At 42.3% G+C, this 21,230-nt stretch overlaps 1 protein-coding gene across 3 annotated transcripts in view; it reads left to right on the top strand.

Annotated features, from left to right (window-relative positions):
* Positions 1-543: 543 nt before the first annotated feature.
* Positions 544-21,230, top strand: part of LOC133655868 (protein shisa-6) — a 202,139-nt gene continuing 181,452 nt past the window's right edge. For all 3 annotated transcript variants that reach the window (XM_062056456.1, XM_062056455.1, XM_062056454.1), the window contains exons 1-3: positions 544-665; positions 918-1,699; positions 19,162-19,322. In XM_062056456.1, the coding sequence (XP_061912440.1) occupies positions 1,179-1,699; positions 19,162-19,322 (682 nt within the window). In that variant the 5' untranslated portion in view covers positions 544-665; positions 918-1,178. The remainder of the gene's footprint in view (positions 666-917; positions 1,700-19,161; positions 19,323-21,230) is intronic.

The raw sequence follows: 21,230 nt of genomic DNA, 5'->3' as shown, positions 1-21,230 counted from the left end.
ATATAAGCATATATATATATATATATATATATATATAAGCATATATATATATATATATATATATATATATATATATATATATATATATATATATATATATATATATATATATATATATATATATATATATATATATACACATATATATGTATATATGCATATATATGTATAATAAAAATAATAATAATAATAATACCTGGGATTTATATAGCGCTTTTCTAAAACCTTTATAAGCATATATATATATATATATATATATATATATATATATATATATATATATATATATATATATATATATATATATATATATATATATATATATATATATATATATATATATGGCGTCGCTGGGCGTTGATAGACATTTTGTACCATATGGAAAGTGGTATTTGCTTTTAATAACCACAGTGCATGTTAAGTATCATGCAAATAAGAGGAGGGAAGTTCGTCTGTTGCTGCAGAAGGAGCTGGCTGTGTGCAATTTGCCGATACTTAACGGAGTTCTGACGCCAGCACCGACGTGATGTAAGAAACCGGTAGGAGGGAGAAGAGAGGAGAAGTGGAGAGAAAGAGAGAAAGAGAGGGATTTTACCTCACAGCGCAGACGGTTGGCTTTATCGTGGACCAGACATCACGGACTCCATGTGGGGCTTTTAACACAGGTAGGCACATTTCCATCATTTGCAATGTGCGCATTTTCTTAATGAATTGTATTATATTCACAAAATATTGACAGCATATGAGATGAAAAGTAGTGAGAAATGTGTAATAATGCTGTGCGCAAAAATAAGTTGTGTTCATAATACATATGTTTATAAATAAATGTATGCATGGCATTTTAACTGATAACAAGTTAAAAACCGAACGAGCTTTTATGTTTCCAGTCCAACTTTGACTTGAGCTCTGTTCGCCAGCACGCCGGACAGCGCCGCCAATTAAGCCCGCTAGAGAGCCGCCCCCAGCCCGGGCTTCCATCGGAACAACTCCCGCTCTGGATATGCGCTCGTCCACAGAGCGCCCCGCTGCCGGCCGCGATGACAACCGCCAGTGACTTCCCCCGAGCATGAAGGCTGCGCACACCACCCAGCGAGGCGGAGAAACTTCTGCAAGACTGAACCCTCCAGCGAACCTTCCCCGGTTGTCACTGTACTGAGACGTGACTTGCAGTGTGCGCCATGGGGATAAGACACATTCTGCTGCTGCTCGTCTATCTGGACCCGATGAGCGTGTTGAGCGCGGCTGCGGGTGCTAAAAAAGCCAAGCAGACGCACAGGAAGATTCCCAAAGCCACAGCGGCGCCCACGGCGGCCCCGGAGCCCAAGACCCCGCTGCCTGTGCCGGTCAGCAACCACGACACCTGCCTGGGTTACTACGACGTGAGCGGCCAGTACGACAAAATGTTCGAGTGCAACAACACGGACCATCGCTACTGCTGCGGGACTTGCTACCTGCGCTTCTGCTGCGAGTACAAAAAGGACAGACTGGACCAGAAAGCCTGTAAGAACTACCAGACGCCCGTCTGGGTGCAGACGGCCGCTCCGTCCCAGGCTCCCACGGAGGAGACGTACGTGGACCAAACCAACACCGCCGTCTACATCACCTGTGGGATCATCGCCTTCATCATCGTCATGGGAGTGTTGGCCAAAGTTGCCTATGACAAAGCCACAGAACCGCCACAAGAAATGAACATACACAGGTAAGTCATGTCTTAGAGCTGTCAAAATGAACCATACTTAAGGGATTCATGTGAATGTGTGAACTATATTTATATAGCGCTTTTCTCTAGTGACTCAAAGCACTTTACATTGTGAAACCCAATATCTAAGTTTCATTTTTTTAAACCATTGTGGGTGGCACTGGGAGAAGGTGGGTAAAGTGTCTTGCCCAAAGACACAACGGCGACGACTAGGATGGCGGAAGCGGGGCTCGAACCGGGAACCCTCAAGTCGCTGGCACGGCCGCTCTGCCAACCGAGCTATACCGCCCCGATCACAAGGAAATGTTGCATTCATCATGTACATAAAGTTAAAAGTTGAAGTACTAATGATAGTCACACACACACTAGGTGTGGTGAAATTATCCTCTGCATTTGACCCATCACCCTTGATCACCCCCTGGGAGGTGAGGAGAGCAGTGAGCAGCAGCGGTGACCACGCCCAGGGAACATTTTTGGTGATTTAACCCCCAATTCCAACCCTTGATGCTGAGTGCCAAGCAGGGAGGTAATGGGTCCCATTTTTATAGTGTTTGGTATATGACTCGGCCGGGGTTTGAACTCACGACCTATCTCAGGGTGGACACTCTAACAACAAGGCCACTGAGCAGGTTAGAGTTAGAACAGGGGTGTCAAACTCATTTTAGATCGGGGGCCACATGGAGAAAAATCTACTCCCAAGTGGGCCGGACTGGTTAAATCACGGCACGATAACTTAAAAATAAAGAAAACTTCATATTGTTTTTTTTGTTTAAAAATAGAACAAGCACATTCTGAAATTGTACAAATGTGAAGTGAAGTGAATTATATTTATATAGCACTTTTTCTCTGGTGACTCAAAGCGCTTTACATAGTGAAACCCAATATCTAAGTTACATTTAAACCAGTGTGAGTGGCACTGGGAGCAGGTGGGTAAAGTGTCTTGCCCAAAGACACAACGGCGACGACTAGGATGGCGGAAGCGGGGCTCGAACCGGGAACCCTCAAGTCGCTGGCACGGCCGCTCTGCCAACCGAGCTATACCACCCCGATCACAAGGAAATGTTGCATTCATCATGTACATAAAGTTAAAAGTTGAAGTACCAATGATAGTCACACACACACTAGGTGTGGTGAAATTATCCTCTGCATTTGACCCATCACCCTTGATCACCCCCTGGGAGGTGAGGTGAGCAGTGAGCAGCAGCGGTGACCACGCCCGGCGAACATTTTTGGCGATTTTACCCCCAATTCCAACCCTTGATGCTGAGTGCCAAGCAGGGAGGTAATGGGTCCCATTTTTATAGTGTTTGGTATATGACTCGGCCGGGGTTTGAACTCACGACCTATCTCAGGGTGGACACTCTAACAACAAGGCCACTGAGCAGGTTAGAGTTAGAACAGGGGTGTCAAACTCATTTTAGATCGGGGGCCACATGGAGAAAAATCTACTCCCAAGTGGGCCGGACTGGTTAAATCACGGCACGATAACTTAAAAATAAAGAAAACTTCATATTGTTTTTTTTGTTTAAAAATAGAACAAGCACATTCTGAAATTGTACAAATGTGAAGTGAAGTGAATTATATTTATATAGCACTTTTTCTCTGGTGACTCAAAGCGCTTTACATAGTGAAACCCAATATCTAAGTTACATTTAAACCAGTGTGAGTGGCACTGGGAGCAGGTGGGTAAAGTGTCTTGGCCAAGGACACAACGGCAGTGACTAGGATGGCAGAAGCGGGGATTGAACCTGCAACACTCAAGTTGCTGGCACGGCCACTCTACCAACCGAGCTATACCGCCCAAATCATAATGTTGTCGTTTTTTTTTTTTACACCTACATATTGCGGTTAATAGTTTTCTATCTTTATTTGTCATTATTTATATTTTCTGAATAAATGATGTGATCATGTTCATCAATCAACTCATTGGTGTTCATTTTCAATCAAGATAAAAAAAAAATATCAAAATCCAATTACAGTATGTTATTTAAGTAGTTTGATCATTTTCCTCGACTAACATCATGTGGTTTATTCTGTACATATGTTGCATAATCTACAAAAGATACAAATAATTGCCATTAAGTTCATGAATCCAGATGGATCTCTATTACAATCCCCAAAGAGGGCACTTTAAGTTGAAGATTACTTCTATGTGTAGAAATCTTTATTTATAATTGAATCACTTGTTTATTTTTCAACAAGTTTTTAGTCTTTTTTTTCCAAATAGTTCAAGAAAGACCACAACAAATGAGCAATATTTATACAATTTAATAAATAAGAAACTGATGATGTGCTGTATTTTACTTCTTTATCTCTTTTTTTTAATCCAAAAATGATTTGCTCTGATTAGGGGGTACTTGAATTAAAAAAATGTTCACAGGGGGTACATCACTGAAAAAAGTTTGAGAACTACTGTCTTAAAGCACCTCTTCCGGTGGGTGTTTCAGTGTTATAACTTCACCTTTATCGTTAGTTTTTAGTCCAAAATGAGTCCGTTCTCCCTTTTCTGTCTACACACTGTGTCTGTTTGTAAGTAGTCCGTGATTGTGCGCTGCCGAACATGATCGTCTGCTCGTAAACCAGCAATGACACGACGTGACGATGGGGGCGCGGGCGGGTGGTGGAGCGGTACTTATTAGAGGCGGTATAGTACCAAATATGATTCATTAGTCTCGCGGTACTATACTAATACCGGTATACCGTACAACCCTCTTAGTAGTGTGACCCATTTATACACATAGGACTATGACACAGACAGAGGTGTCTGCAACAGGAAGTGAACAGGCGTGATGTCACATAAACCGAAAGCGCACAACACTTGTTTTCCCTTTATTATAAAAGAACACACGCTCTAAAACCTTTAAGAAATAAAACGTAATAAGTAGAGATGTCCGATAATGGCTTTTTTGCCAATATCCAAAATTTCGATATTGTCCAACTCTTAATTACCGATACCGACATCAACCGATACCGATATATACAGTCGTGGAATTAACACATTATTATGCCTAATTTTGTTGTGATGCCCCGCTGGATGCATTAAACAATGTAACAAGGTTTTCCAAAATAAATCAACTCAAGTTATGGAAAAAAATGCCAACATGGCACTGCCATATTTATTATTGAAGTCACAAAGTGCATTATTTTTTGCCTCAAAACAGCAGCTTGGAATTTGGGACATGATCTCCCTGAGAGCATTAAGAGGTTGAGGTGGCCGGGGTTTGGGGGGTGGGGGGGTAGGAGGTAGCGGGGGGTGTATATTGTAGCGTCCCGGAAGAGTTAGTGCTGCAAGGGGTTCTGGGTATTTGTTCTGTTGTGTTTATGTTGTGTTACGGTGCGGATGTTCTCCCGAAATGTGTTTGTCATTCTTGTTTGGTGTGGGTTCACAGTGTGGCGCATATTTGTAACAGTGTTAAAGTTGTTTATACGACTACCCTCAGTGTGACGAGTATGGCTGTTGACCAAGTATGCGTTGCATTCACTTGTGTGTGTGAAAAGCCGTAGATGTTATGTGACGCAAAGGAAGTGGCTTTAAGGTTTATTGGCGCTATGTACTTCTCCCTACGTCCGTGTACACAGCTGCATTTTTAAAAAGTCATAAATTTAACTTTTTGAAACCGATACAGATAATTTTGAAACAGATACCGATAATTTCCGATATTACATTTTAAAGCATTTATAATATTTTAAAGCCGATAATATCTGCAGTCCGATATTATCGGACATCTCTAGTAGAAATGTTTGATTATGTCGGTAAGCAAACCTGTGGGTAACAGTGGCGCATGCCAGGTAGTATGGGAGGTCATATAAAAGAGCAGAAAGGTTTTGTGCGTCGGCCATTTTGGGGTGAACAATTCAGACGTGCTGACGCCAAAACACATGCTTTACTTCATTGATTCGAGTGAGTAGATTATTTGATTTGTACTTTTGATTGTTTAAAGGCCACTGAAATGAATTTTTTTTTATTTAAACGGGATTAGCAGATCCATTCTATGTGTCATACTTGATCATTTTGCGATATTGCCATATTTTTGCTGAAAGGATTTAGTAGAGAAAATCGACGATAAAGTTCGCAACTTTTGCTCGCTGATAAAAAAAGCCTTGCCTGTACCGGAAGTAGCGTGACGTCACAGGAGGTAATATTCCTCACAATTTTCCTTTGTTTACAATGGAGCGAGAGAGATTCGGAGCGACAAAGCGACGATTACCCCATTAATTTGAGCGAGGATGAAAGATTCGTAGATGAGGAACGTTACAGTGAAGGACTACAGAGGCAGTGATGGACGTATCTTTTTTCGCTCTGACCGTAACTTAGGTACAAGCTGGCTCATTGGATTCCACACTCTCTCCTTTTTCTATTGTGGATCACGGATTTGTATTTTAAACCACCTCGGATACTATATCCTCTTGAAAATGAGAGTCGAGCACACGAAATGGACATTTAAAGTGACTTTTATCTCCACGACAATACATCGGTGACACACTTAGCTACTGAGCTAACGTGATAGCATCGTTCTCAAATGAAGATAGAAACAAAAGAAATAAACCCCTGACTGGAAGGATAGACAGAAGATCAACAATACTATTAAACCATGTACATGTAACTACACGCTTACATCAACAGCCGTGCTCACCTGCGTTCCAGCGATCGACGGCGCGACGAAGGACACCCATCATCGACGAAGCTCTGTAGCATGAGCTAACGTGATAGCATCTGTCTCAAATGCAGATAGAAACAAAATAAATAAATCCCTGACTGGAAGGATAGACAGAAGATCAACAATACTATTAAACCATGTACATGTAACTACACGGTTAAACATTCTCAGCCTGGTAAGGCTTAACAATGCTGTTGCTAACGACGCTAAGGCTAATTTAGCAACTTAGCAACCGGACCTCACAGAACTATGATAAAAAACATTAGCGCTCCACCTACGCCAGCCAGCCCTCATCTTCCCATCAACAGCCGTGCTCACCTGCGTTCCAGCGATCGACGGCGCGACGATGGACTTCATCCGTGGGTTTGGCGGCTAGCATCGGCTAGGCGTCTGCTAAGTAAGTAGTCCTTGTTGTGTTGCTGTAAGTATTGTACTTAGCCGCTAATACACCGATCGATCCCACCTACAACGTTCTTCTTTGCAGCCTCCATTGTTCATTAAACAAATTGCAAAAGATTCACCAACACAGATGTCCAGAATACTGTGGAATTTTGTCGAAGAAAACAAGAGGTTTTTGTATCGGGTCCGATGGGGTCCAACCACTTCCGTTGACCTCGCAATGTCACGCGCATACGTCATCCTTCAAAGGCGTTTTGAACCTGAAGTTCCCCGGGAAATTTAAAATTGCACTTTTTAAGTTAACCCGGCCGTATTGGCATGTGTTGCAATGTTAAGATTTCATCATTGATATATAAACTATCAGACTGCGTGGTCGGTAGTAGTGGGTTTCAGTAGGCCTCTAAGTTGCTCATTTAATTTTTTTGTTCGGTTTTACACGTGTTTAAGACATGCTTTGTCAATAAACACGGCACACTTCCAACAAACTGAAAGTCTGTCTTCCTATCATTTGGCACTCGGACACCACATTACTACAGCCCGTTTTAAAACAATTTCATAATTAGAGGTAGGGTGAGAAGCTCTGTCATCCGGGAGGAGTTCAAAGTAAAGCCGCTGCCCCTCCACATCGAGAGGAGCCAGATGAGGTGGTTCGGGCATTTGGTCAGGATGCCACCCGAACGCCTCCCTAGGGACCGGTAGGAGGCCACGGGGAAGACCCAGGACACGTTGGGAAGACTATCTCTCCCGGCTGGCCTGGGAACGCCTCGGGATCCCCTGGGAGGAGCTGGACGAAGTGGCTAGGGAGAGGGAAGTCTGGGCTTCCCTGCTTAGGCTTATCCGACCTCGGATAAGCGGAAGAAGATGGATGGATGGATGGATAATTGTAATACTTTAATAGGATGTCAAATATTGCAATATAACTGTTCTTAGTATATTTCTACAATGAATTAATACAAACCAAGCAAGGGAATATGGCTAATAAGCTTTTATATCACTAAAATTTTTATGGAAATCCTGACATGACATATATATTTTTTATTGCCCTTAGGACACTTAATATATTTTTCATGATTTGTATATACATATACAGTATGTTCTTTGTTAAATTAAAAGTACTCAATACATTTGTTTTAAACTCTACACCTTATTTCTACATAATACAGTGTAGAGTTGGATAAACATTTGATATATTTTAAAGAAAACACAATTGTGATATACTGTAAACCCACCATCATTTTACTTTGAGCACAGATGGCTTCTTAAAGGTTAATAATATGATTATTGTGTTTGTTGTGGTCTAGAAATGCATCACATAGAGAGCTACGTCTAATGTTATGGTTGCCACTTGGCTGCCAATGCGAATAGAAATATTTGAAAAAGCTCTCAGCATGATGCAATGCTGCCTACACAAGTAAAATGTGTTAAAAAATGACTCCCTCTCTGCAGTGTCAATCAAAATTAAGCAGTGGCATTATTAGTTGTAAAGGCAGATTTTTTTCTGGGTTGCATTAGTTGTGTTTTGAAAAAAAAACAAAAAACTCCAACCTGGCCACAACATTGACAAATTAGGGATCCAGCCCCAAGCGATACTCCCATGTCCTCAATGAGGCGATACAAAGTGGCTCGCAGCTTGACTTTTTTGCTCCACGGGCAATAGCCTATACATAAAATTTAAACATGATAAAGAAGAATTAGGCCCCTTCAACACTCTAGGTTAAATCCCGCCTAACTTTATCCTTGTCCACACACACACAATGATTGTTTAAGACCCCCCCCCCCCCCCCCCCCCCCAAGTCCACCGGCGCAATGCGACCTAGTACGCATGTGTGGGAAATGCGCACGTCATTGTCACCTGCAGTGTTGTTTGTGTGCAAGTTCTTAAATTAAATTTAACTTATCTGAACAACATCCAGTGTTGTGGTATTTCAATTAACGGAAAACCAGTGCGCTGTGGGGCCCTATTGTAGTGAATCACACCTGAGCCATCATAAATGTATTAAATCTATATTGGCCAAGTGAAAGTAAACAATGTGATAAAGAACATTTTACATCCGTCAATCTAGGGATCTAGATATCTGGTCAGGACACTCCTCACTCTTTTGCCTTCACCTTCATTGTCCATTCGTTTTTGGTAACTTTATATACTCTGGACATAGACGTTGAGTCCGCGACATACATGGCGGACAATAACTGATACAGTCTGCTTTGCCAGTCCAAATGCATTCGATGTTTTCCATAGTCTTCACTTGTCGGCCAGGTTATAAAAAGCACTCGCTTGTTGTCTCTCCTTCGACAAATGGAAAAAGTTTTCCGGTAAGTAGAATCACAGCTGACCTGGACATTGGAAAGTTCTCTTGCCGTCTGAGAAGTGTTGTATCCCAAATAGCTGCAATCGCTTTCTCTTAAGGTATTCATGTGTGATTTCCACAAGCGTCTGTACATGTAGAAGAAGGAGAAACACGGGCATGTCTGGATGACTCTCCTCCATATTTCTAGTGTTTACCTCCGAGTGGAAACAGGTTGTTATGAAGCTGGCTGTGGCGCGTTCTTTCTGACGTCACTTCCTGTCCGAACTCAGTTTGTAAACGATCGATGAGTCCATACAAAGCTAAGAGCCGCAGATTCAAGAAATACATGGCGCACTTACCCGTGTAAAAAATTATCCAAGGAGGGGGACCTTAAACCTTTAGCTTAGGCTAAATAATTATACGTTTCAGGGGTTATCCGGCTTAATGTAGACATAGCCTCAGGGCCACATTGAATATAACTAAAGTTGAAACAATACAATATTAATACATGTAAATATAAAAATGATTGGTGGCCGATTGATTGGCACATGCATAGTTAACACCAATCTAGTTCAGGTGTGTCTTTTTCCACTGAGGGCCACAGACGGAAAAGTTAAACTCTTAAAATGCTACACAATTAAGGTCAAAATATGCTTGGCAAATAGTTGGACAAGTAATTATTGATGTAATATCAGCAACACTCTTTCCAACCAAGTCCTATAGTAATGTACTGTGATTCCCCAAACAAATACTACTCCGAAAGTATTTTCTATGTATGTCGTGTTCAGTGTTGGGTTAGTTACTGAAAACCAGTAACTAGTTACAGTTACTAGTTACTTTATTTCAAAAGTAACTCAGTTACTAACTCAGTTACTTACACCAAAAAGTAATGCGTTACTGTGAAAAGTAACTATTTAGTTTTAGCTTTTTTTCTTCTTTTTTTTTTTTTTAAGGCTCCCATTAATGCCCTTTTAGCCTTCATTTCAGTACTGTTATTGCACTGGAGAATTATACAATCTGTTGATCAACTTGACATGCATTTGCATCACTGATCTCAGAAAGCAATGTGGTCTACATACAACACACAAAGTAGTGGACTTGAAGTGGGTGTGGCATGGATATGTTTCAAAGGGCCAATTTATTTCAGGCCAGAACAAATTGACAAAACTATTTTAAATAGCTGCAACATAATGGCACTTTAACTTTAACTTTAAGTAGATAGGATCTTTGATCCAAGACACAACTTACATTTAAATAAAATGTTATTTTCTTTGTGCTGGACAAAAGTAAAGTATTGAGAATGTCTCCATGTTAAGAAACTCGGCTTCTGGCTTCGCCATGATGTCTTATTAGTTGTTTTGAGAGTAGCGTATGTGTGTGTGTGTGTGTGTGTGGCCTTTTAAGATATGACAGCATGTGAGGTGAGTGACGTCAGTGAGTGAGTGGGCGAGAGAGGTGAGGGAGGCAACAGTAAGTGCGTGCAGGTGCTCTAGCTTGGTGGATGGCTGCGTCCAATAAAGTCACTAAGTTGCAACAAACCGCCGGCCTCGTCATTCACCCTCAGCTGTAAAGACCCACTTCCGGGTAAAGTGAAGGTTGTTAGCCCCGAAGTACATAGGACGTCTCTCCTGCGCCCCTCAACTACGGTCTGGGAGCCCCCACCCAACCCCCACCCACACAAAGCACGCCTTTTCTTTTCCTTGTGACACAGAAGGACGACACCGCAGTGCTCCAATAAAACACACTCAGATCTTCTGTTTCTAGCCGATACTACATAAAAAATAACGTAAAATAACGCAGTAATGCATCATGTAGTAACGGTAACTGAGTTACTGAATATAAAAAATAACACTTTAGATTACTAGTTACCACCGAAACTAACGGCGTTACAGTAACGCGTTACTTTGTAACCCGTTAGTCCCAACAGTGGTCGTGTTACACAGTAAGATGACTGTTGGTAGGAGGGATACTTTTTAGGTATAGAATACATGGCGACCATGCCGATGCTCTTAGCTTCCTCTTGTTTCCTTCTGACAGAGTTATCATACATGAGTGAACTGCAGACTGCAAGCATATCTGGAAACAAATGCTGACACACATTATATCCTCAAGATTGAATTGTTTGTATGCATTATTCAACACTTGAGCAATCTTAAGACTGTAAATAATGGATAGTGTTAATGTTGGGCTTGTACCAAGGTCATGTGACATGTATGCACCAATGAACATTAAATCAAAAGCACAAAGACAAGGGGAGCGGAAATATTAACCCATTGGAAGCCATAGGACCTTAAATGTCCGAAACTATGAAGGGTTGCAACCAATAAATGGATGTCATATATTTTGATTAAAAAAAAGCGTTGAGTTGTATTTTTTTGCTTTGATTAATTGTTAATGAATGTTAAATAATGAACATGGTAAAAATCTTATTCAATGTATTACAAATGTTTTTTTTCCTAAAATACGCGTAAAGGCTGGGGGGTGCGTTTTATCTGAATAGTCAAACTGATCGATACGTTACTCGATTACAAAAATAATCGGTAAAAATGTTTTGTGCTTGCGTTGAACTCATGAAGTCTCTAAGTGACATATAGGAAACATTTTTGGAGTAGTTGTCATGTAACATCCATTCATGGCATTGTCACATGAATGGGGTAGCTCATTTTTTTTCACAATAAAGCCAATTTAAAAGCAACAAATCTAATGCTTTTAATATTACAATTAAAAATGTTCTTACTACATTTTTTTCAATTAATTCATAGAAAATAAAATGGCAAAATAATGCAACAAGACCTTTTACCTTAACATTGCAGTGGAATGCCTGACGCGATGTACTAAGCAAAAATGCTAATAAGACACTCAATACATTTCACAGTTTAAATTAAAAAAAAATAAAATTAGACTGTGTCTCTGTTACGATTCTGCAGTACATTTGTGATACACAAAAATGTGTTTCGTCGAGTTCTTTTCAAATAAGAAATACATTTATCATAAATAATGTAACAGACATGTACAAGGTGCTGTGTGCTTCCTGAGAACGGCTAAATGGCTAACTATCTAAATTAAGTTAACTAAACCAACCAACAAAGCCTCAACAATATAGAGTGTGTGTGTGTGCGTGTGTGTGTGTGTGTGTGTGTGTGTATATTCATATATATAAAATTACTTTACTTTAATATATATTATTTTAATATATAGCGCAACACAGACAGTGTGAATTGGAATTTTTGTGCTAGCGGGCCTGGCTCGCAGGGTGTAGTGATGCGTCTAGTGCAGCATGCTAGAGAGACGTTGCATGTAGGGATGCATGTGACGCATAGCTCCTGCCGCTGACCGACCCAGCTGGGTAAAGGAAGCCGAGTGCGTAAGCCTTCCGAGGTCAGTACATAGCCTCTCCTTCACCAAGACCCCACCTTGCCTCCTCGTGGCAGCACACGGTAACTGGAGTCTCGCGACTTCAGGCTAAAAGGTAGGGGATCGACCCGCTGCCTTGCGGGTAAGTCCAGGAAGACAAGGGCTAGGGGAGCACACCCTGAGAGAAAAGCACCGTGATGGAGGCACACGTAGGCGGGCCACGACAGACTGAGGGTCCCGGCGGCCTCTTGCAGCTATGAAGAGGTGCTGGTTGTCCTGGGTTTCCCCCTTGCCACTAGGCTCCATCTCTTTGTGGCGAAGATAGTGCGGCTGGGAACTGTGCACCCCCAGAGGCACTTAAAACATATCACCGCACAGGTCTCTGCTTCTGACCTTGGTGGATCCAGAACAGCAATTGGATTCTGAAGCACAAAGTCTGACGGTGTCAGGATGTCTGATAACGGGGGCAGGTTAGAATGAACTGGGAGCTTCTAGTTAGATCCCTGCACGTCAGCGATACAGGGCTATAATGGTCGCTATCAGCTGGGAATTGAGTGGCAGCTGATTTCGGCAGACCCCTGTATGACTGAGCAGCCCTATTTAGGAGCCACACTGCTCACCCCAAAGTTGGGGGAAGGCCTAGAAAAGGTGGCCTAAACATTGCCCACTCTTCACACCCCGGGTAGGATACCGCACCTACCGGGACATTCCACTACCGCGGTCGAAAAACAAAAAATAAACAAGTTCCCCTGAAATTGGCTACATGGAACATTAGAACCCTCCTGGACAACAACCCTGACAGGCCGCAAAGAAGAACTGCGCTTGTTACTGCTGAGCTCAGACGTTATGGAATTGACATCGCCGCCTTGAGTGAGACCAGACTTCTGGATGAGGGATCCCTAAAGGAAGAAGGCCAGGGTTATACCTTTTTCTGGAAGGGTTACCCTACAGAAGGTCCGCATCACCATGGTGTTGGTTTGGCAATAAAAAACAGCCTGCTACCCAGTTTCACTGATACACCTACCGGCATAAGTGAAAGACTCATGTCTGTCCGTATTCCCCTTGCAAAACACCACTACGCAACTCTTCTCAGTGCCTATGCGCCAACTTTACCATCCCAGAATGAGGCAAAGGACCGTTTCTACCAGGAACTAGATGAGGCCCTACAGCGCATCCCTAGCAGTGACAAAATCCTCCTGCTTGGTGATTTTAATGCAAGAGTCGGGGAAAACCACCTCATATGGAAAGGAGTGATTGGGAAGCATGGTATCGGGAAGGTCAACAGCAATGGCATGAGGCTACTCAGTCTCTGTGCTGAGCATGACCTGACAATCACCAACACAATCTTCCAACAGAAAAATAAACACAAGGCTTCCTGGATGCACCCACGATCCAAGCAATGGCATCTGCTGGATTACGTCATCGTGAGACGCAAGGACACCAAAGACGTGCACATCACCCGTGCAATGCGAGGTGCTGACTGCTGGACTGACCACCGCATGATTATCTCCAAGTTGCGAGCGTCAGTACGTCCTCCTGTTCGTCTCCGAAAAACTGGAAAGAAGCGGTTGGACTTGAAGCAGACGAGGCCCGGAACAGCCTTCGATCCTCCATTGCAGGGAAGCTGCAGGAAATCGACCCCTTCCTGAGCCCTGAAGGCAGTGTTGATGACAACTGGACCTGCCTTAGCTCAAAGCTCTACGAGGCTGCAGCCGAGTCTATTGGCTACCGCCGTAGGAGGCATCAGGACTGGTTCGACGAAAATTCCGAATCCATCAGAACCATACTGGACACCATGCACAAGGCCCATAACGCATTCCTGAACAACCCTACATCTGTCAGGCTAAAGCAGCACTGGAGAACATCAAGGTAGGAGGTACAGTCTGTTCTACGAAAACTGAAAAATGACTGGTGGACTGACAAGGCTCAAGAAATTGAACATTTTGCAGTGAAGAACGACATGCACAACTTCTATAATGCTGTGAAAACCATCCATGGCCCCAGGAACTCCTCTCTCTCACCTGTGAAGTCGGCTGATGGCTCAACCCTCATAAAGGACCAGAAACTAGTTGTGGACAGATGGGCGGAACACTTCCAGACACTTTTAAACCAACCTGCCACCCCTGATCTGGCAGTGCTGGATGAGCTGCCCAGCTACCCAACTATTGAAGAACTGGATCTTCCACCAACCTTCTCTGAAGTCCTAGCTGCAATTAGGTCACTTAAGAACAACAAGACCCCTGGCCCGGATGGCATCCCTGCAGGGATACTTAAACAGGGAGGCTATCCCTGTACCAGAGCAATTTTCCACTATATTGCTGATATATGGAAGCGCGGAGCAGTCCCCCAACAATGGCGAGATGCAAATGTTGTGACCATATATAAAGGGAAGGGTGAGAAGTCTGTCTGTGGCAATAGTAGAGGAATATCCCTCCTGTCTGCTGCCGGCAAGGTTCTTGCCAAAGTGATGCTGTCAAGACTCATACACAGCATAACGGAACACCTGTTGCCTGAGTCTCAATGTGGCTTCAGGAAAAATCGCAGCACTGTGGATATGATTTTCACAACATGCCAGCTACAAGAGAAGTGTCGGGAACAACATCAAGATTTATACATGGCGTTTGTGGACCTATCAAAGGCTTTTGATACGGTCAACAGAGACTTGCTCTGGGCGGTCCTTCTCAGGGTTGGTTGCCCGCGGAAGTTTGTAAACATCCTGCAAAGTTTCCATGAGGGGATGATGGCTCAGGTGACAACAGGAGGACATGAGTCTAGGCCTTTCAAGATATCTACAGGTGTCAGACAGGGTTGTGTACTTGCACCTGTACTATTCAACATCTTCCTCATGAGTGTCACCTGGCTACTGCACAAAGAAGTTGAGGGAAGCAGTGGTGTGCTGGTGGATTACAGGCTGGATGGAAGCTTATTTAACATCAGAAGGCTGCAGGCGGCTACCAAGGTCAAAACTGTGAACATTGTGGAATTACAGTATGCTGATGATTGTGCCTTCGTGGCACATACATCAGAGGCTCTGCAGGCGACGCTAACAGCTGCTGTGAAGGCCTATAGTAGACTGGGTCTCACTGTGAACACTGTAAAGACGGAAGTACTGTGCCAGTGGATCTCCCCTCCGCCAACTCGACCACCATCACCTGTCTTTAACATCGATGACAAGCCCCTAGCAATAGTCCCAGACTTCAAATATCTTGGGAGCATCCTCTCCGAAAACTGCAGCATGGACAATGATGTTCAAAATCGAAGCAGGTCTGCCTCAGCCTCCTTTGGTAGACTGCGTAAGAGGGTGTATGTGAACAAAGACCTCAGCATACGTACCAAGGTGGCAGTCTACCAAGCCATCTGTGTCTCCACACTATTATATGGCTGTGAAGCTTGGACCCTGTATCGCCGCCACATCCAACAGCTGGAGAACTTTCACATCAAGTGTCTCCAGCGGATCCTTGGGCTGACATGGCGTGATCGTGTGCCACACACGGAAGTCCTGAGTAAAACTGGTACCAAGAGCATGGAGGCCACTTTTCTCCAGTACCAGTTGCGATGGGCCGGCCACACCATCAGAATGTCAGTTGATAGACTTCCGCGACAACTGCTGTATGGACAACTTCATCATGGCCAGAGATCTGCAGGAGGCCAAAAGCGGAGATACAAGGACCAACTGAAAATTACTCTCAAGAGGTGTGGAATACAGCACACACAGCTGGAAAGCTCTGCCTCAGATCGCCCTCTCTGGAGGCAACTGTGCCATGCAGGCCTTCAACATTTTGAAGAGGAAAGAAGCGCAGCGAGGGAAGGGAAACGCCAGAGGAGGAAGATGGGCCCTGCAGCCAAGACCACAACAAACACTATCTTCATATGCCCCCATTGCAATAGACCATGTGGCTCTCGTATTGGACTTTTTAGTCACCTCAAAACTCACCAATAGAAGAAGTGGAAGTCATCATCAGATACGATGGACTACCATAAGCAAGTAAGTAAGTGTGTGTGTGTGTGTGTGTGTGTGTGTGTGTGTGTGTGTGTGTGTGTGTGTGTGTGTGTGTGTATATATTCATATATATAAAATTACTTTACTTTAATATATATTATTTTAATATATAGCGCAACACAGACAGTGTGAATTGGAATTTTTCTTTACCAATCTTTTATTATGGAGTTTATTTGGGGTCCAAAACAGCCAATGTTCTTAGTAGAAAAAAGTAGACAAAACCCAAGTTGTGAGTCAATCGATATATGTTGGGTTGATGGATTTTGATTTGTTGATTTTTTTATAATAGATTTTAAAGTATAATTTTTTTTTTTTTAAATATAAATAAAATCAATAAACCAAAATGTCTGAATATAGCTTGAAACATACTCCAGTTCATAAACTTACAATAAAACATGCATTTATTTCTAGAAATAATAATTTTGCGGCCGTACATTCCAGCTGTGTTTCGTGACCAGCAGGCACATCAGCACGCATCTGACTGCGCAATAAACGTAAAAAAATAATAATACACAAAACGACCAAAAAAATAACGTGTTACCCTTATTTTGCCAAAATCTTCATTAGTTTTGGGCCAACAATCACTTTTGTGTGAAGTATGTCAACTGTGGTGGCACCCTCCAATGTAGTTGTAATCACTGTATGTATCACTGATTATGCAGTATTATAACTGATCTTTCTTTTGTGTAACCTGCTGAGTGAATAAATGTACTTATTTCCCCATATTTCTGCACAATAACTCAGATATGGTAACAATGGCGAGCAGGAGAGAATATGGAATGATTATTGGTCCGGAACATTGACATATTTATTTATTTTTTCTCCTGTCCAGTCACTCAGGCAAATCAAATATTATTGATGTAAATGCCCATATTTGCTTTACATATTTACTTTACAAAAGAGAAGTGTGGGATACTTCTCCATCCATCCATTTTCTACCGTTTGTCCTTTTCTTGGGTTCGCCGGGGTGCTGTAGCCTATCCCAGTTTTTGCTTCTGTGTGTTCACTGTGTCGTGTGTTTACCTGGCACGAGACGCTGTAATCGGTGGCTCTCCAGTGTTGTTCGCGAACCCTCACTTCCCTTACTTGTCTTCTTTCCGGGTTATATCTGTTCACACTTGCTATCTGGTGGTTGTTTGCACACACTGCAGCAACTCCTGGATATTGTAAATAACCCCCTTTATCCTATCAGCTGCAGGCATTAGATTTTAAAGCGGGATTCACGTGGTAAAGAGACCAAATTTGACCCACAACCACTGTATATGCAACATTAAACATATTTTGCTCTCAGTCCATTCCTTTCACTTTTGTTGTGTCCTTTGGCAAGACACAACCACCTTTCTTCTAGTGCAGGGGTCGGCAACCCAAAATGTTGAAAGAGCCATATTGGACCAAAAATACAAAAACAAATCTGTCTGGAGCCGCAAAAAATTAAAAGCCATATTACATACAGATAGTGTGTCAAGAGATATACATTTAAAGGACTTAAAGGAAACTAAATGACCTCAAATATACCTACAAATGAGGCATAATGATGCAATATGTACATATAGCTAGCCTAAATAGCATGTTAGCATCGATTAGCTAGCATTAATGCAGTAACCAAATATGTCTGATTAGCACTCCACACAAGTCAATAACATCAACAAAACTCACCTTTGTGCCTTCACGCACCACGTTAACAGTTGGGTGGACAAAATGAGACAGAAAAAGAAGTGGCATAAAACACGTCCTAGAAAGTCGGAGAAAGTTATACATGGAAACAAACTAAGGTGAGTTCAAGGACCGCCAAAATTAGTAGGACAAAACGGCGCTCGCCAAATACTCGAATCAGTGAAGCATGTTTAATATAAACACTGTGTTATAACAATTAGTGTCATGTTTGTCCTCCTACAGAAACCATATTAAAACAAAAAATATATTTTTTCCCCTCATCTTTTTCCATTTTTCATACATTTTTGAAAAAGCTCCAGAGAGCCACTAGGGCGGCGCTAAAGAGCCGCATGCGGCTCTAGAGCCGCGGGTTGCCGACCCCTGTTCTAGTGCATCCCATGCTGGTGTATAAATGTGAATGAATGTTTGGTGATGGTCGGAGAGGCCGTACGTGCGAAATTGAGAGCTACGTTTATGGCAGCCGTGGCAGCGGTTACCACCAGTGTGTGACTGTGGAGTGAATAAATAATGGGTTCTCAATGTGAAGCGCTTTAGCTGTCTAAAAATGCACTGTGTAAACTCAATCAATTATTAGTGGTCACAATTGTCCTCTGTGTGCTTTACAGTTTCAATCAATTTTACTTCCAATGGCTCTGGGTTCGCATTGGTTGAATCAATAGGTTATTCCCAGTCCGATTAAAAGCTTTGCACCAGTGCACCATGCATGCCTGCGAAAAGTTCATTTTTAAATGCCAGGAAAATAACAAACATTTTTGAACTTTGTTTCATCGTGGTTGCCGCTGCCTCCCATCCTCACTCCCTCTTGAGGGTTTCATGTGCACCTGCTGCGGTCTGAAAAACATTCAAATTCACTCTAATTAGATGAGATGCTCACACATCTTAATGTTGTTTCCCATTCATCATCTTCCTGGGCTTTTAAAAAACACAAACCAGAGAAGCACCAAATTACTCGTAATAGCACAACACCGTCTTAACAATTAGCTGCTATTCTGCTTGCAGAAAACCTACTGTATGTGTTATCGCTTCATTTCTAACTCCGCATGTAGAAAGACGCATAGAGTGAAATAACATTTCGGTTTGGAATTTCAGAGCGCTTGCAGACATCCTGAGGCAGCAGGGGCCCATACCCATTTCTCAATATGACTGTGAGAACTTTGCAGCGATTAATGGTTCTTCCAAAGACAACACACCGATCAGAACCTCCTCCAAGAACCATTACACTCCCGTTCACACCTCCAAATCCAATCACGGTAAGACCTCTATTTTCTCTTGGCTCCAATACTGTAAAGCAGTGGTTCTTAATCCTATTTTACATACCCCTCTTTGTATGAACCTTGTCTCAGTGTACAAACGTTTCAACCTCACAGTGTAAGTATTTTGTGCCCGGCAGCACAGTGATTGTGGTTGGGCTGATACATCTCTGGTGCTAATTCAGTCAACATTTTTTCTATTTATGCTAGCTCAATATGAATGCAAAGAAAGCAATAGACTCGCGATGTGTGGTTTGAAACATTAAGAAAGTAGCTACTGCTTTGCCGCCTTCCCCATGCACGCAAATAAAATTAACCGACGAGGTAAAGTGGATTTTATCTTTTATTTCTAATCATTGTAGTGACCTGCCTGGTAAAGTTGTGGAGTTGTTTTATTTCAAAATGAGTGCACCACAGTCCTTGTGACAATGTGCGTGCGTGTCAGCAGGGCAGCCGAAAATGAGGAGAATTCACCGAGTTGTTTTAAATTTGTTATTAAATAAAAAGTGTATCCATCACCCCGTTATGTTTGTTTGATATACAATACTCTATGGAATTTGATGTTGTATTCGAGGTGTACAAACTTTTACTAAAATGTGAACTTTTGTCGAGGCTGTAACCCATTGTTAATATTTATATTGGTTTTTTTTAAATAGAGAAATGTGCTTTAATGTACACATTTTTCTATTTACAAACCCTGTTCAAGAATCAATTAAGTTTGTCAATGAAGGTTTTACTGTACATTACCATTTTTTTTAGCTTAAATGGGTTGGCCTTTTGAGGCAGCACGGTGGACCAGGGGTTAGTGCATGCCCCTCACAATACGAAGGTCCCAAGTAGTCCTGAGTTCAATCCCGGGCTTGGGATCTTTCTGTGTGGAGTTTGCATTTTCTCCCCGTGACTGCGTTGGTTCCCTTCGGGTACTTCCTCCCACTTCCAAAGACATGCACCTGGGGATAGGTTGATTGGCAACACTAAATGGTCCCTAGTGTGTGAATGTGAGTGTGAATGTTGTCTGTCTATCTGTGTTGGCCCTGCGATGAGATGGCGACTTGTCCAGGGTGTACCCCGCCTTCCGCCCAAATGCAGCTGAGATAGGCTCCAGCACCCCCCGCGACCCCAAAAGGGACAAGCGGTAGAAAATGGATGGATGGATGGGTTGACCTTTGGGTTCCTTGATAAAAAGGATAGACCTAAATAATTGTCCATAGTGCTATTTAAAGCAGTGGCAGTAGTTGCGCTCTTAGTGTGTCCTCTTGGGGATTTACCTGGTGTGTGACAATAATATCAGAGTTTAAATTCACTAACCACTAATGTAGGTGAGAGTTATTGGTTCAGATTGTTTTTGTTTTATTGGCCTAGAAGGTCCTCTTCATAGTTATTCTTTTTAACAATAGACCCTAACTTAATTTACAGCCAAAAAAATAATACAAACTGGGGAGCCATAACCCATTGCCAGTAGGCCCAATGTCCACTTTGAGAGTCAAAGTCCAAAGTTCCATGTAGGAACCATTGTTGCTTCTAAATATTATTTTTATTTTTTTTAATTGGCCCTTGGAGTAGTTAAAAAGAAAATAAAAACCCACTCTAAACAGCCGATTTGGGCCGCACTAAGAAGAAAACAAAGTTTTTTTTATTTTAAATTAGAAAAATGGTTTTGCTGTAAAAATGTTTAAAAAAAAGAGTATTGGCTTCAATTTGAAAATGTAATAATAATCCTAAAACAATCATAACAGAAAGTTAAAAATATAAAATGTATATAGCCATGCATCCATCCATCCATTTTCTATACCGCATGCCCTTTTCAGGGTCATGAGTATGCTGGAGCCTATCCCAGCTGTACACCCTGGACTGGTCACCAGCCAATGCATGTACTGTAGGATAAGTGATTATATCCACAGTAGAGAC

Source organism: Entelurus aequoreus, linkage group LG08, assembly GCF_033978785.1.
Source record: "Entelurus aequoreus isolate RoL-2023_Sb linkage group LG08, RoL_Eaeq_v1.1, whole genome shotgun sequence".
In the NCBI taxonomy this organism is placed as follows: domain Eukaryota; kingdom Metazoa; phylum Chordata; class Actinopteri; order Syngnathiformes; family Syngnathidae; genus Entelurus; species Entelurus aequoreus.
Note: the sequence above shows the minus strand (reverse complement) of the source record. Positions and strands in the feature narration are given on the sequence as shown.